Genomic DNA, 18401 nt, shown 5'->3' on the forward strand with positions numbered 1-18401 from the left:
TCAATTTTACTTGTCATCCAAGATTCCTGAATCTTGCCATGTCTATCCTTCATTTTCACAGGAACTTGCTGGTCCTGAACTATAATAAAGTGGCCTTGAAAAGATTCCCACATGCTAGATATGGATTTACCCTAAAACAGCTGCCCCCAGTCTGCATTTCCTAGTTCCTAACTCTGTGGTAGCTAGCCTTTCCCCAATTTAGTACTGTCTCCTGTGGACTAATCTTATCCTTATTCATAAGTAAATTAAAATTTAAAAAATTATGGTTACTGTTCCCAAAATACTCTCCCACTGAAAGACTGATCACTTGGCTGTGCTAACTCCACAATATCAGATTTAGTATATTCCTTTCCCTAGTTGGATTATTTACATTTTTTTTTCAATAAACCAATCTGGAGACACCTAATAAATTCTCTTACTTGCTAGCTTATTTTTACATAATCTGTCCACATATCTGTTCCTCTAACACCTGCTGGCTGTTGGGAGGCCTGTAATATAATCCCACCAAAGTGATTGCACCCGTCCTAGTTCTGAGCTGTAACTGTGTAGCCACGCTGGATGAGCTCTCCAATATGTCTTCCCTCAGTGGAGCTGTGATATTCTCCGTAGTCAATAACGCTACTCCCCAATCTCTTTTATATCCCTCTCTATCAAGCCTCTAAACATCTAAATCAAGGAATGTTAAGCTACCAGTCTTGTTTGTCTCTCAAACAAGTTTCTGTAATAGCTACAACATCATAGTTATATGTATTTATCCTAGCTCTAAGTTTATCTACCTGACTTGTCACACTACTTTCATTAAAACAAACAGACTTCAGGCCCCCAGTTTCACAATGTTCATTAACCTGTCTCCGTCTGTTCTTTCTCCTGGCATTATTAGCCTTGGTGTCAGACTCCCCCTTGGTGATTTTATTTGCTGACCTACTGCTTTGGGTCCCGCCCTCTGCCATACTGGTTTAAACCTCCTGAGTGGCCTAGCCAATCTCTCTGGCAGGATATTGCTCCCCCTCCAGTTTAGATTAGATTAGATTATATTACCTACAGTGTGGAAACAGGTCCTTCGGCCTAACAAGTCCACACCGCCCCTTGTAGCACCACACCCAGACCCATCCCCCTATAACCCACACATCTTTGAACACTATGGGCAATTTAGCATGGCCGATCCACCTAGCCTGCACATCTTTGGACTGTGGGAGGAAACCGGAGCACCTGGAGGAAACCCATGCAGACACGGGGAGAATGTACAAATTCCACACAGACAGTTGCCCAAGGCTGGAATTGAACCCGGGTCGCTGGCGCTGTGAGGCCGCAATGCTAACCACTGAGCCACTGTGCTGCCCCAAATGTGTCCTTCTTATATGGTTCCCACTTGCCCTGGAAGACATCCCAGTGATCCACATAGCTGAAACCTGCCCACTTACACTAGTTCTTTAGTCACTTATTCAAATTAAACTTATTGGAGAAAATACAGAAGCACAGGATTGAGGGAGATTTAGCAGTTTGGATGAGAAACTGGCTTTTTGTAAGAAGGCAACGAGTGGTGGTTGATGGAAAATATTCAGTCTGAAGTCAGGTCACTAGTGGTGTGCCTCAAGGATCTGTTTTGGGACCACTGCTGTTTGTCATTTTTAGAAATGACTTGGACGCAGGCATAGGTGGATGGGTTAGTAAGTTTGCAGATAACACTAAAGTCGGTGGAGTGGTGGACAGTGTGGAAGAATGTTATAGGTTGCATAGAGATTTGGATAAACTGCAGAATTGGGCTGAAAGGTGGCAAATGAAGTTTAATACTGATAAATGTGAGGTGATTCACTTTGGGAGGAATAATAGGAAGGCAGAATACTGGGTCAATGAAAAGATTCTTGGTAGTGTGGATATGCAGAGGGATCTTGGTGTCCATGTAAATAGATCCCTGAAAGTTGCCACCCAGGTTGATAGTGCTGTTGAAAAGGCTTACAGTGTGTTAGGTTTTATTGGTAGAGGGGAGTTCCAGAGCCGTGATGTCATGGTGCAACTGTACAAAACGCTAGTCCGGCCTTTGGAATATTGCCTGCAGTTCTGTTTGCCCCATTACAGGAAGGATGTGGAAGCATTGGAAAAGGTGCAGAGGAGATTTACCAGGATGTTGCCTGGTCTGGAGAGGAGGCCCTATGAAGAAAGTCTGAGGGACTTGGGTCTGTTCTAGAACACAGAACATAGAACAGTACAGCACAGAACAGGCCCTTCAGCCCACGATGTTGTGCCAACCATTGATCCTCATGTATGCACCCTCAAATTTCTGTGACCATATGCATGTCCAGCAGTCTCTTAAATGTCCCCAATGACCTTGCTTCCACAACTGCTGCTGGCAACGCATTCCATGCTCTCACAACTCTCTGTGTAAAGAACCCGCCTCTGACATCCCCTCTATACTTTCCTCCAACCAGCTTAAAACTATGACCCCTCGTGTTAGCCAATTCTGCCCTGGGAAATAGTCTCTGGCTATCAACTCTATCTATGCCTCTCATTATCTTGTATACCTCAATTAGGTCCCCTCTCCTCCTCCTTTTCACCAATGAAAAAAGTCCGAGATCAGTCAACCTCTCTTCATAAGATAAGCCCCCCAGTCCAGGCAGCATCCTGGTAAACCTCCTCTGAGCCCTCTCCAAAGCATCCACATCTTTCCTATAATAGGGCGACCAGAACTGAACGCAGTATTCCAAGTGCGGTCTAACCAAAGTTTTATAGAGCTGCAACAAGATCTCACGACTCTTAAACTCAATCCCCCTGCTAATGAAAGCCAAAACACCGTATGCTTTCTTAACAACCCTGTCCACTTGGGTGGCCATTTTAAGGGATCTATGTATCTGCACACCAAGATCCCTCTGTTCCTCCACACTGCCAGGAATCCTATCCTTAATCCTGTACTCAGCTTTCAAATTCGACCTTCCAAAATGCATCACCTCGCATTTATCCAGGTTGAACTCCATCTGCCACCTCTCAGCCCATCTCTGCATCCTGTCAATGTCCCGCTGCAGCCTACAACAGCCCTCTATACTGTCAACGACACCTCCAACCTTCGTGTCGTCTGCAAACTTGCTGACCCATCCTTCAATCCCCTCATCCAAGTCATTAATAAAAATTACAAACAGTAGAGGCCCAAAGACAGAGCCCTGTGGAACCCCACTCACCACTGATTTCCAGGCAGAATATTTTCCTTCTACTACCACTCGGTGTCTTCTGTTGGCCAGCCAGTTCTGTATCCAGACAGCTAAGTTCCCCGGTATCCCATTCCTCCTGACCTTCTGAATGAGCCTACCATGGGGAACCTTATCAAATGCCTTGCTGAAGTCCATATACACCACATCCACAGCTCGACCCTCATCAACTTTTCTAGTCACATCCTCAAAGAACTCGATAAGGTTTGTGAGGCATGATCTGCCCCTCACAAAGCCGTGTTGACTGCATTTAATCAAGCCATGGTCTTCCAGATGGTCATAAATCCTATCCCTCAGAATCCTTTCTAACACCTTGCAGACGACAGACGTGAGACTTACTGGTCTGTAATTGCCGGGGATTTCCCTATTTCCTTTCTTGAAGAAAGGAATTACATATGCCTCTCTCCAGTCCTCAGGTACAACTCCAGTGGAGAGCGAGGATGCAAAGATCTTCGCAAGTGGCGAAGCAATTGCATTTCTCATTTCCCAAAGCAGCCGAGGACAAATCTGGTCTCGGTCTGGCGACTTGTCAATCTTAATGTTTGACAAAATTTTCAGCACATCAGCTTCCTCTAACTCTATCCATTCCAGCATGCACACCTGCTCTTTAAAGGTTTCATTCACTACAAAGTTCGTTTCTTTCATAAAGACAGAAGCAAAAACTCATTTAGGGCTTTCCCTACCTCCTCAGACTCCACACACAAGTTCCCTATGCTATCCCTGATCGGCCCTACTCTTTCTTTGACTATTCTCTTATTCCTCACATAAGTGTAAAATGCCTTTGTGTTCTCCCTAATCCGTTCTGCCAAGCCTTTCTCGTGCCCCCTCCTGGCTCTGCTCAGACCATTTTTGAGCTCCTTCCTCACCTGCCTGTAATCCTCTAGAGCTGAGCTTGACCCTAGCTTCCTCCACCTTATGTAAGCTACCTTCTTCCTTTTGACGAGAAGCTCCATCGTTCTCGTCATCCAAGGTTCCTTTATCTTACCTCTTCTTGCCTGTCTCAGAGGGACATATTTATTCATCACTCGCAACAACTGTTCCTTAAACAGTCTCCACATGTCTATAGTGCCTTTACCATGGAACAATTGCTCCCAGTCCATGCTTCCTAACTCATGTCTAATCGCGTCATAGTTTCCTCTTCCCCAATTAAATATCCTCCCATTTTGCCTAATCCTCTCCTTCTCCATAGCTATGTAGAATGTGAGGCAGTTATGGTCACTATCACCAAAATGCTCTCCCACCACAAGATCTGATACCTGCCCCGGCTCGTTTCCGAGCACCAAGTCTAGAATGGCCTCTCCCCTCGTCGGCCTGTCAATGTACTGAGTTAGGAAACCCTCCTGAATACACCTTACAAAAACAGCTCCATTCAAATCTTCTGCTCGAAGGAGGTTCCAATCAATATTGGCAAAGTTAAAGTCACCCATTACAACAACCCTACTACGTCCACACTTTTCCAAAATCTGCCGACCCATGCTTTCTTCAATCTCCCTGCTGCTACTGGGGGGCCTGTAGTAAACCCCTAACGAGGTGACTACTCCCTTGCTGTTCCTAATTTCCACCCACACTGACTCGGTAGGCAGATCTTCCTCGACAATGGAAGCTTCTGTAGCTGTGATACCCTCTCTGATTAGTAGTGCTACACCCCCTCCTCTTTTTCCCCCCTCCCTATTCTTTTTAAATGCTCTAAACCCTGGAACATCCAGCAACCATTCCTGCCCCTGAGAAGCCCATGTCTCTGTTATGGCCACAACATCATAGCACCAGGTACTGATCCATGCTCATTGGAGAGAAGGAGGCTAAGAGGGGATTTAATAGAGACATACAACTTGATCAGAGGATTAGATAGGGTGGACAGTGAGAGTCTTTTTCCAAGGATGATGACTTCAGCTTGTACAAGGGGGCATAGCTACAAATTGAGGGGTGATAGATGTCAGATGCAGGTTCTTTACTCAGAGAGTGGTAAGGGCGTGGAACGCTCTGCCTGCCAACGTAGTTAACTCAGCCACATTAGGGGCATTTAAACAGTCCTTGGATAAGCATATGGATAATGATGGGATAGTGTAGGGGGAGGGGCTTAGATGAGTTCACAGGTCTGCGCAACATCGAGGGCCGAAGGGCCTGTTCTGCGCTGTGTTGTTCTATGTCCTAATGTACTATCTTCTTATTCCTTGCTTCATGGCATGTCGCACAGGAAATAATCCTGAGATAATAACCCTAGAGGTCCTGCTTTTCAACTTCCTATATAACTCCCTGAACTCCCTTTGCAGGACATCATCTTTCTTTTGTGCCAATGTTGTTAATACCAATACAGACTACAACCTCTGGCTGCTCGCCTTCTCCCTTCAGAATATTCTGTGCTTGCTCAGAAACATCTTTGATTCTGACATCAGGGAGGCAACACACCATCCTGGAATCTCACTCATGGCCACAGAAATGCCTGTCTGTTCCCTGGCTACACAGTCCCCTATCACCTCTGCTTGCCCACACTTCAACCTCCCTGCAGTACAACAGTACCAGTTGTGGTGCCACTGATCTTGCTGCTGCTTTCTCCTGAGAGGTCATCTCCTTCAACTGTATCCAAAATGGTATAAGAAAGTGTGATGCCTCTCTGACCCTCTCTGATGAAGGGTCTAGGCCCAAAATGTCAGCTTTTGTGCTCCTGAGATGCTGCTTGGCCTGCTGTGTTCATCCAGCTTCACACTTTGTTATCTTGGATTCTCCAGCATCTGCAGTTCCCATTATCTCCAAAATGGTATACCTGTTTGGGAGGGAATGGCCACATGGGACTTCTGCCTGCCCACACTTATTTGTCTTCTAGATGATGCCCAACTCTTCTCTGGTGGTGGCCAGCTCACTAAATGCGCTATCCACATTCTCAGCCTCATGGGTGCCCCATAGAGAGTCCATTCGAATCTCTAGGTGCTCCATGTGGCAAACCAGGAGTTGTAACTGAAGAGACATCTTGCATATGTAGTCACCATGGACACTGGAAGTGTCCCTGATTTCCCACATATTACAGGAGAACATAGAACATAGAACATAGAACATTACAGCACAGTATTGGCCCTTCGGCCCTCGATGTTGTGCCGACCTGTCATACCGATCTCAAGCCCATCTAACCTACACTATTCCATGTATGTCCATATGCTTATTCAATGACGACTTAAATATACCTAAAGTTGGCAAATCTACTACTGTTGCAGGCAAAGCGTTCCATTCCCTTACTACTCTTGGAGTAAAGAAACTACCTCTGACATCTGTCCTATATCTTTCACCCCTCAATTTAAAGCTATGCCCCCTCGTGATCGCCATCACCATCCTAGGAAAAAGGCTCTCCCTATCCACCCTATCTAACCCTCTGATTATTTTATATGTTTCAATTAAGTCACCTCTCAACCTTCTTCTCTCTAATGAAAACAGCCTCAAGTCCCTCAGCCTTTCCTCGTAAGACCTTCCCTCCATACCAGGCAACATCCTAGTAAATCTCCTCTGCACCCTTTCCAAAGCTTCCACATCTTTCTTATAATGCCGTGACCAGAACTGTACATAATACTCCAAGTGCGGCCGCACCAGAGTTTTCTACAGCTTCACCATTACCTCTTGGTTCCAGAACTCGATCCCTCTATTAATAAAAGCTAAAACACTGTATGCCTTCTTAACAGCCCTGTCAACCTGGGTGGCAACTTTCAAGGATCTGTGTACATGGACACCGAGATCTCTCTACTCATCTACACTACTAAGAATCTTACCACTAGCCCTGTACTTTGCCTTCTGGTTACTCCTACCAAAGTGCATCACCTCACACTTGTCTGCATTAAACTCCATTTGCCACCTCTCAACCCAGCTCTGCAGCTTATCTATGTCTCTCTGCAACCTACAGCATCCTTCGGCACTATCCACAACTCCACTGACCTTGGTGTCGTCTGCAAATTTACTAACCCATCCTTCTACGCCCTCATCCAGTTCATTTATAAAAATGACAAACAGCAGTGGACCCAACACCGACCCTTGCGGTACAACACTAGTAACTGGTCTCCAGGATGAACATTTCCCATCAACTACCACCCTCTGTCTTCTTTCAGCAAGCCAATTTCCGATCCAAACTGCTATATCTCCCACAATTCCATTCCTCCGCATTTTGTACAACAGGCTATTGTGGGGAACCTTATCGAACGCCTTGCTGAAATCCATATACACCACATCAACCGGTTTACTCTCATCTACCCGTTTGGTCACCTTCTCAAAGAACTCAGTAAGGTTTGTGAGGCACGACCTTCCCTTCACAAAACCGTGCTGACTATCCCTAATCAATTTATTCTTTTCTAGATGATTATAAATCCTATCCCTTATAACCTTTTCCAACACTTTACCAACAACTGAGGTAAGGCTCACTGGTCTATAATTACCAGCGTTGTCTCTACTCCCCTTCTGGAGCAGGGGAACCACATTTGCTATCCTCCAGTCATCTGGCACTATTCCTGTAGACAATGACGAGTTAAAGATCAATGCTAAAGGCTCGGCAATCTCCTCCCTGGCGTCCCAGAGGATCCGAGGATAAATCCCATCCGGCCCAGGGGACTTATCTATCTTCACCCTCTGAAGGATTTCTAATACCTCTTCCTTGTGAACCTCAATCCCACCTAGTCTAGTAGCCTGTATCTCAGTATCCTTCTCGACAACATTGTCGTTTTCTAGAGTGAATACTGTTGAAAAATATTCATTTAGCGCTTCCCCTATCTCATCTGACTCCACACACAACTTACCACTACTATCCTTGATTGGGCCTAATCTTACTTTCGTCATTCTTTTACTCCTTAAATACCTATAGAAAGCCTTAGGGTTTACCCTGATCCTATCCGCCAACAACTTCTCATGTCTCCTCCTGGCTCTTCTGAGCTCTCTCTTTAGGTCTTTCCTGGCTACCTCGTAGCCCTCAAGTGCCCTAACTGAGCCTTCACATCTCATCATAACATAAGCCTTCTTCTTCCTCTTGACCAGAGATTCCACCTCCTTCGTAAACCACGGCTCCCGCACTCTGCAGCTTCCTCCCTGCCTGACAGGTACATACTTATCTAGGACACACAGGAGCTTTTCCTTGAATAAGTTCCACATTTCTAATGTGCCCATCCCCTGCAGTTTACTTCCCCATCCTATGCTCCCTAAATCTTGCCTAATCTCATCGTAATTGCCTTTCCCCCAGCTATAACTCTTGCCCAGTGGTATACACCTATCCCTTTCCATCACTAAAGTAAACATAACAGAATTGTAAGATAATAAAATGTGAGGCTGGATGAACACAGCAGGCCAAGCAGCATCTCAGGAGCACATAACAGAATTGTGATCACTATCACCAAAGTGCTCACCTTCTTCCAAATCTGACACCTGGCCAGGTTCATTACCCAGTACCAAATCTAATGTGGCTTCGCCCCTTGTTGGCCTATCTACATACTGTGTCAGGAATCCCTCCTGCACACACTGGACAAAAACTGACCCATCTATGGTACTCGAACTATAGTGTTCCCAGTCAATATTTGGAAAGTTGAAGTCCCCCATGATAACTACCCTGTCTCTCTCACTCCTATCGAGCATCATCTTTGCTATCCTTTCCTCTACATCTTTGGATAGCATTCTGAACCTTACTGACTAAATCAATCTTACCAATGACAGACAATAATCTAGGAACTGACTACACAATATAATCTACTCGTCACCCAATTCAGGTCTCTCACACCAGCTCTCTATTCTTAACAGACTACAACTACAAAAAATAAGTACTTTATCTCTCGCCAGACACTACTCACTCAGTCTGAAAACCTGTTTCCTGAGCAGCCTAGCCTCAGTCACTTTTTGAGTAATGTGTCACTCCAGAGCTCTACCCCCAGATGTGGCTCCACATATTTGCTCTGACTGACCCCGCTCCTCAAGTATTTATCCTGTTGTCACAGTTCACCCCCCAGGTTCAGTCTCCTTCAGTCAGTTGCTGCTGCTGATGCTGCTTCAACTGACCTCAGTCCAGGCCCTGTTCCTCAAGTATCTCTCCTGCTGCCACTGCTGCATTCCATCCCATCTTTCACTCTGTTGAAAGGACATTAGTGAACCAAATGGGTTTTTCCCAACAATTGCCAATAGATTTCATGGTCATCATTAGACTCTTAATTCAAATTCCACAAACTGCCATGGCAGGATTTGAACATTACCTGGATCTTTGGATTAACAGTTCAGCAATAATACCATTAAACCATCGCCTCCCCAAATCCATCTGCATCCATTTTTAGTCAGAAGTGTTGAGTGAATAACCAATCTTGGCTTTCTCCTGAAGTCTCCCAGTCCTAGATGTCAGTCTTCAGCCAACTGGACCAACTGTACAACACTAAGAAACAGTAGGGGGCAAAGGCTGTGGGCTCCAACAATGTTCCAGCAGCAGTACTGAAAACTTGTACTCCAGAACTATCCACATCCTAGTCACATAGTAGTCAAGTTGTTCTAGCCCAGGTACAATATTGGTATCTTCCTCAAAATATGGAAAATTACCTAGGTATGTCCTGTTCACAGGAAATAGGACAAATCCAACTGGTCAGTTATCAGCCCATCAGTCTATTCTCAATCATCAAAGAAAATTCTACAGATTACACACGAAGAAGAATCCACCAAAAGTCTGAACAGAAGCAATAAAAGAGAACATGACTGAAACCTTTGAGAAAACAGCAGTAGACAGACCAGAAAAAAACCTCTTTAAACAGAATGATAGAATCAGAACTGAATTAGAGTTGAATAACTGTTTCCAAATAACACAATGGACTGAATAACCTTCTTCTGAACTGAAAAAGTCCTACATGTGTATGGAGGACAAGATCACCCAGCAAGCAGTTGCAGCATTTTTGTGTGGCCTTTGTGGGTATTCCTATATCTTTTAAGTTCACAAAAACAAAAATGTATTTATCCTATGGAATTGTCTTTGGCTGGACTGCCAGCTGATACTGCTGATACAGGCAGTCCACTTTGCACTTAGTACTCTCTAAAATTGAGAATATGTTTCTACATGTATCAATGAGTACCATGTGACTAATGGGTTGGGAGATTGTGGAATATTCACGCTTGCCCTTTGGACTGGGAGAATTATTTTAGATATAGTGTCAGCAGGAATGCGGCAGTAAGTCTTTTTGGGGCAATTTGCTCCACACCCCTGGAAGGCTGAAAAATTAGTTCCTGTTTTCATGATTTTTGAATGTATTGTTCAGGCAACATTTGTGATGTATGAATGGTGGTTTAGTCTCTTTCAAGTAAGAACAATTATTGTTGGCAAAAGTTGGCAAAGATCATTCAGAATTATTACAGGCAATGAATAATTTAAAAGCATTCAAATTTATCCTTACACTTGGTCTTTGATGATCTTGGAATGAATCTTGGCGACGCCATTCACTGCATGAGAACCGACAATGCAAAGGTGTGCCATATTTATCTTCTTTTCTCCATCCTCTTCTATTAGTGACATTCGTCTTAAACGTTGGTTATCTTCAGGATAAAAAGTTGCAATTGACTACGGAAAAGAGCAGTTGTATGAAAAATGCAGAATTTTTAAAAATAGACAAATTAAATTGCAATATAGCAACATTTGAGAGTAGGAAATAATTTTGGTCAAATTGGTCAAACAACTATTCCATTCCAAATCATTGCAGCGTATATTTTTAAAAAATGATTGGAAAATTAATTAACGAGGAAAAGAATAAATCAACTTCACTGCTCCTATCTATTTTGGACCCAAATGTTAGATGCAATGTGCTGTGACTAAACATGGATGGTGACGGCGAGCACGAGGGGGCATAGCTTTAAATTGAGGGGTGAAAGATATAGGACAGATGTCAGAGGTAGTTTCTTTACTCCGAGAGTAGTAAGGGAATGGAACGCTTTGCCTGCAACGGTAGTAGATTCGCCAACTTTAGGTACATTTAAGTCGTCATTGGATAAGCATATGGACGTACATGGAATAGTGTAAGTTAGATGGGCTTGAGATTGGTATGACAGGTCAGCACAACATCGAGGGCCAAAGGGCCTGTACTGTGCTGTAATGTTCTATGTTCTATGTTCTATGCTAGAATTTCTTTGTCAGCATAGAAAACCATTCAGCTCCAAGCCTGAATTATAATTATGTTCCTTAACTGTGTGAAATGAGGTCTCTTAATCCTGTTTCAAGAACCCCATACCAAATTGCTGTGACCATTCGGTATTTTTCAGTGGCCACTTCTTCATATCTTGTACTGTCACACTGTACGACCTTACATAATAGTCACACTTCCCGCTTCTGTTTTCTATTCCTTTTGCAAACAGGCTCTTCAGCGCAACTAATCCTAAAAACCTGTTTCTGTACTGTATACCTCTATAACACTCTGCCAGTTGTTATTTGGAGATCACTACTCCTCTTTCCGCTTTTACTTGCATGGGAGCTTCTACTGTCCTCACTACTTCTCTCTCTCATTTAGATTAATTGCTTTGTCCCGCTAACTTATACATTGTACTATACTGCTTCACGTTTTCAAAAATTTTCAACAGAGTACAATCTAACCTACTAGCACAATTCTTGAAGGAGAAGTGAACACAAATTAATTGAGAGAATTGCAAAACCAGGAAAATCCATGTACTCACATTAATGTCGGAGGCTACCTTTGCAAAATAGACAACATTGGGGATGGTTCTGTGAATGTGATAAGGCAAGTGGATCAAGGGTGCCAGTAATGAAACATATCGAAAACCATAATCATACTGTTATAATACTTAAGCTACATATAGAAAAGGAAATCCAAAGATCTTCCATAAGAGCTAAATAGTAAAAAAGTCATGAGGAGTTAGACTGATTAGGGACCAAAAAAGGAAATTTACACATAGAGGTGCAGGGCAAGGCTGAAATACTAATCATGATTACTATAAACCTATCTCCATCAAAGAAGCTGCTGTCAAAGTCATAATGAAGCAGGATATAGTTGAAAGTCTGAATGGGCTAAAGATTGATAATGAAAAATTATATAGAAAGGCTAGCTGGACTCAAAGATGTTGTTATCAAAAATTAATGAAACATATCGAAGTATGGGGAATAAAGGTAGATTTGGATCAGATGAAGAATCACTATGCTAGGCTTTATTCTCTCCAGTCTGTAAAACCATCGCCAGACCACTGCAGTAGTCTCAACCACATATTTCATTCTCAGTTTTCCTCTTAATCTAAAATAGACATATGCATGTCAAATCCCTTACCTGACGCATCTACTGAAATGACCCACCTCCCTGCTGACCTCCAACTTTTATCATGATTTCTTTATCACAATGACATTGATAAATTATATGAATGAATATGGTGAGAGCAACTCTGAGGGAAGCAAGTGGTACTTAAGACCCAGTGACAGATGACAGCAATTGTTCTGTCTTAGAGTTGCCTGTTTTGTGTTACCCTTTTGAAAGGAAGATATTGCAGTAGTCCAAGCATCTGGGACTTTTCCATAGAAAAATAAGAACTGGGAGTAGGAGTTGGCCAAGTGGCCCTTTTGAGCTTGTTTCATCATTCAATATGATAGTGGTTGATTGTGCAACTCAATTCTGTTTCCACTTTCTCCTAATACCTTTTGATCTCTTCAGCGCTAAGAACAATACCTAATTTCTTTTGTAAACATTCAATGTTTGCCTCAACTGCTTTCTGTGCCAGAGAATTCCACCGGCTCAGCACTCTATGAATGAAGAAATTTCTCCTCACCCAAAGTCATAAAAAGCCTACACCCTAACCTGAGACTACGTCCCTGGTTGGTGACTCTCTAGTCATCAGGAACATCCTCCCTGTATGTTCTCTGCCTAGTCCTGTTAGAATTTTACAGGTTTTTATGATATCCCTCTTCATTGTTCTACACTCTACTAATCCAGACTCTCTTCATACATTAGTCCTGCTATTCCAGGAATCATCCGGTAAATCTTCATTGCACTCCCTCCATTGCCAGAACATCCTTCCTCAGGTAAGAAGAGACCAAGCTGCACTCAATAGTCCAGGTGTTTTCTTACCAAGACCCTGTACAATTGCAGAGAGATATCCCTGCAACCGAACCTCTTGCTATGAAGGCTAACATACCATTTGCCTTCATTACTGCCTTCTGCATGTGCATGCATCCTTCAACCACTGGGTGCAAAAAGACAACCAAGCCTCGCTGCAACTCTCCCCTTCTCAATCTTTCGCAATTCAGATAATAACCTAGTGTGGAGCTGGAGGAACACAGCAGGTCAGGCGGTATCAGAATTGCAGGCAAGTTGACAATTCAGGTCAGGACCTTCTTCAGAACTGAGGAGGGGGAGGGGAGCTGGGAAATAAATAGAGGATGAGAGATGGGCTGGGGATGGTAGGTGGGATGTTGATAAGTGGATGCAGGTAGTCGGTAGTGGGGATTGGTCAATTGGTAGAGTGGGGTGGATAGGTGGGACAGAAAACTTGACAGATGATGGAGGAGAGCAGGAGGATGGGTGGAGTTGGGGAAAGATAAGGTGGATGGTGATAAATGATGTCGGTAGCGGATATTTGAGATTATTCTGTAGAAAAGACGGGGCGAATAGATGGGTAGAAAATGGTTAAGTTGTGTCAGGTCAAGGAGGTGGGGATGAGAGGGAGGTTGGATGTGGGATGAGGTGGGGATGGGTAGATTTTAAAACCAGTGATTTCTATGTTCAGGCCCTCAGGCTGTCGGCTCCCAAGGTGGAACATGAGGTGTTGCTTCTCCAGTTTGCATGTGGCACCATTGTGGCACTGTAGGAGGACCTGGATGAACATGTCATCAAGGGAGTGGGAGAGGGAGTTAAAATGGTTAGCAACCAGAGGTGCTGTCAATTATCATGTTCAGAGTGCAGATGTTCCATGAAATGGTCCCGGAGTCCTGAGCTTTGTCTCACTGATATAGAGGAGGCCACATCGGGAGCAATAGATACAGTGGACCAGGTTGGAGGATGTACAAGTGAACCCCTGCGGATATGGAAAGTTTGTTTTGGGCCTTGAATGGAGGGGGAGGTGTGGGGACAGGTGTAGCACATCATGCGGTTGCAGGGAAAGGTGTTGGGGGTGGTGGGTTAGTGGGCAGAGTGGAGTGGACAAGGGAATCGCGGAGTGAGTGGTCCCTATGAAAGGCACAAAGGAATAGAAGGGAAATATCTCTTTGGTCATGCGGTCGGATTGTAGTTGTGGAAGTGGCAGAGGATGATATACTGGATGTGAAGGTTTGTGGGGTGGTATGTGAGGACCAGGGGGACTCTGTCTTTTGTTTTGGGGAGTGGGCGTTTGAGGGCAGAAGTGCAGGAAATGCAAAAGATGGTGTTGAGGGCATTTTTGATCGCCGGAGGGGGTAAGTTGCAGTCCTTGAAATAGGAGGATATCTGGGATATCCGGGTGTCATTTAAAAATTTGTTTTCATTCTGAATGTTTTAAATATATCTTTGATTAAGAAAAACCATTGTTTCTGGTGTATAAAATCCCTACAGTGCAGAATCAAGCCATTTAGCCCATTGATTCCACACTAACCTCCAAAGAATTCCTAACAAGAAACCAATGCAGATACAGGGAGTAGGTGCAAACTCCTTTTGGTCACCCAAGGCTGGAATCAAAACCGGGTTCCTTGCACTGTGAGCCTGCAGTTTTATCCACCAAGTCACCATACCGCCCTTAAAAAAAAGTAGAATAAATGTTTTTCCAAATATGAGGTCTTAACTTAGTCTACAGTATGGTGCTTGTTCCACATGATATTTACCACCAGGGTTAGCATGTAAAAAGGTAATTGCTAAACTCTATTTGTAATACTTTTTGTATTTTGATTATCTGCAGAACATTTCCCTCCCCTCGTATCAGACATGTTACTTGTAATACAGTGTTACATGCATTATATATTACCATCCAATATAAGTCATCAGCAGGGATTCTGCTACTAGTAAGTTCTTGCTGTCCGTCATAATATTGATTGCAAGTTTACCCTGAAGGTTTATCTTTTCCCTCTTTATTATTTTTTTGATATCTTTTGTCTTTTTTCAAAAACACTTCACCAGTCCTCTGGCTTATTACTAATCTTCACCACTATGTGTGTTTTTCATTGCTTGATGCTGTCCTTAACTTCCTTGGTTAACGATGGTTGGCTTATCCCCTTCCTAGAATCCTTTTTTCTCACTGGGATATATCTTTATTGGGAGCCATAAATTGTTTACTTAAATGCCTGATATTGTTAGCAAATATCATAATGGAAAATTAATATCAAGAAGATTCAGTAGTTCAAGAAGAAGGTTCATAGCCAGCTTCTTAGAATAAAAGAATGCCATATTTCCTGGAAATCCCAATATTCCATGAATAAAAGAATTTGTCTGCACTGAATTTATATCATTGCCCAAATGTAAAGACTATCTTTCCTGCACAGCATTTTATCATCTTAATCTGTGCAATCCGTTGTGTTCACTATGCTTCTGCATTTTTCCAAAGGAATTAAAAAAACAAAATACAGAAATAATTATTCCCAAGACATAGCACCAGATTATACACTTACATTTAGATGCCTCTGGTTAATCTCATAGATAATCTCCAGATGCCTGGGTAGGAGTTTCTCAAAGAGACCCACAGGCCAGCGCTCAAGGGCTTCAGGTAAAATTGTGTGATTGGTGTATGCAAATGTATTCTTAGTGATCTTCCAAGCCTGAAAAATGTCAGAAATTGTTATTGCTCAAGGTATCATTTCAGTTTCTAATCTGTAGTGTACTCATTTTACCTTCAACAAATGCTTTCAGCATTTAATGAGCTTTCCCCAAAACTCCAATTCCCCATTGGAGTTCCATTTTTGTGTGCTTTCAATCATCATCTTTGAATCCCTACAGTGTGTAAACAGGCCCTTCGGCCCAACAAGTCCACACCGACCCTCAGATCATCCCACCCAGACCCATCCTGTATAACCCACCTAATCTACATAGTCCTGAGCACTGCAGTCAATTTACTATGGCCAATCCATCTAGCCTGCACATCTTTAGACTGTGGGAGGAAACCAGAGAACCCAGAAGAAACCTATGCAGACATGGGGAGAATGTGCAAACTCCACTCAGACAGTCACCTGAGGGTGGAATCAAACTCGGGTCGCTGGCACTTTGAGACAGCAGTGCTAACCACTGAGCCACTGTGCCAACCCTTAATTATCTCGACATTATCAAATGAGTTGGTAAATTCACATCGAACCGAGGACACGTTTGTGCTATGGAACCAGATTCATTTGAAATTGACTAGAGCCGGTAAAGACTCTTTTCCGTTAGGTTATTTTTAGTCTGAAGGATTGAGTCCAACAGTAGCCCCTTTCTGGAGTGGTGTGAGGGTGGGGAAGATTCAAAATTCAAATTCAAAACAGGCTTTCTGATCTGTACAATTCTTTGCTACAACTAGTCCACTACAGGGTGGCACGGTCGCTCAGTGGCTAGCACCGTAGCCTCACAGCGCCAGGGACCCAGGTTTGATTCCAGCCTCAGACAACTGTCTGTGTGGAGTTTGCACATTCTCCCCATGTCTGTGTGGGTTTCCTCCAGGTGCTCCGGTTTCCTCCCACAGTCCAAAGATGTGCAGGCTAGGTGGATCGGCCATGCTAAATTGCCCATAGTGTTCAGGGGTGTGTGGGTTATAGGGGGATGGGTCTGGGTGGGATGTTCCAAAGGGCAGTGTGGACTTGTTGGGCTGAAGGGCTTATTTCCACACTGTAGGGAATCTAATCTAATCTAATTTGCCAAATTATCTTTATCAAAAGAGGTATAGGGGAATCCATTTTAGTTATATGGAAACTTTATGACTGGAAAACAACTAAATGTATTAAGATGCTTTTTGAGATTTGTTCTCTTACATTTCAGAACTGCTATGCTTAGAATAAGTTATTTTCTTTACATGGTCTAACCTGATCCCAATCAATTTTCTCGATGTCCACTAAAATCCTCATTAACTCAGGAATTGCTAAAGCAGGATGAGTATCATTTAGTTGAATCGCCACCTACAGATATAAAGGGATCAATGAATATAAAATCACATATAACTGCATCTTTTTCATAATTTTACCCCTTGTAAGCAGAAAATCATATTGATTACACATATATAATGCATATCAAATGATTTAGAAAAGATTTGCTTCAGTTTAGAATAACGTCAATCCACTAGACACTTTAGTTTTTCGGATTCAGAATTAGTTTAATATCTACAGACCTTATCCTTTGTTCTCATTCAAGCCCCTGCAGTAGATGGTAATGTAGAAAGGATGCATAAAAGAAGCTGGGAATGGAAATGGCAGAGGAGATTCTCCATCATTATATGGCTGTTTGTGTGCTCTGCATTCTTGATGACTATCTACCGTTTTTTACACAATATTTCTGCTGACCATTTTATGCTGTGGACCCATGTGCAATAGGAACTGAACCAGCATTAGTTTCATTGAGAATAGTTAGGTTTGTTAAGTACATTTTTCATCCCACCAGTATGAATTGGATTAAAGGATATTTCCCTAAATTGACTGTGTTATTCATCTTCCTTCCAAAATGACAAGGTTTTGAAGTTTCTGTTCCAAGTTACAGACACTTACCTTGTCAGAAAAGGAATCAAAACAACTCCTAATATCTTTGCAACCAAATTTAGAAGACTTGAAGCGACGGATAATGTCTTGAAGTGAGGCAGCAACAACAAAGTATTCCTGCTTTAGTCTCAATTCTTTGCCTTCAAAAAACTGAAACCAAAATACAGTTAAGAGACGTTAAGCCTCTGAATAATACAATGAAAGTTATCAAGTTTCCAAAGTCAACACTTTTAATGTATTCATTGGGTTATATTTTATTTTAATTCCTTTTAAGATGGAGGTTTAATTACATGATGGCAATTCACAAAATTATTTCAGCCATAGTTTTGAAGAGAATGAAAAATTGGTCCATCTTTGTAATGCTAGAGAGAACTGTATTATCAGAAGGGACAAAAGTTTGGATTGTAGCTGAGTCTTCTTAGTGTAATTTATCTACCTCTTGCTTTGCAAGGCAATGTTTGGACTTTCTGAACAACCAGCTATCCTTTATCATCTATCAGTCTGATGACTAGTGTGTATGACAGCACAAATATGCATTTTTTATGAATACTTAGAATATGCTATCCAGGGGAATAGTTTTTTCATTCTATTTTGAGAAAAATCTGAAATTATGCTTA

General features: G+C 42.8%; 1 protein-coding gene across 2 annotated transcripts in view; it reads right to left on the reverse strand.

The window, feature by feature from the left end:
* Positions 1–18401, reverse strand: part of pygl (phosphorylase, glycogen, liver) — a 152500-nt gene that overhangs the window by 49431 nt on the left and 84668 nt on the right. For both annotated transcript variants that reach the window (XM_048537707.1, XM_048537708.1), the window contains 4 exons: positions 17794–17934; positions 17119–17211; positions 15742–15888; positions 10574–10737 (listed from right to left, as the gene is read on the reverse strand). In XM_048537707.1, the coding sequence (XP_048393664.1) occupies positions 10574–10737; positions 15742–15888; positions 17119–17211; positions 17794–17934 (545 nt within the window). The remainder of the gene's footprint in view (positions 1–10573; positions 10738–15741; positions 15889–17118; positions 17212–17793; positions 17935–18401) is intronic.

Source organism: Stegostoma tigrinum, chromosome 10, assembly GCF_030684315.1.
Source record: "Stegostoma tigrinum isolate sSteTig4 chromosome 10, sSteTig4.hap1, whole genome shotgun sequence".
NCBI lineage: Eukaryota > Metazoa > Chordata > Chondrichthyes > Orectolobiformes > Stegostomatidae > Stegostoma > Stegostoma tigrinum.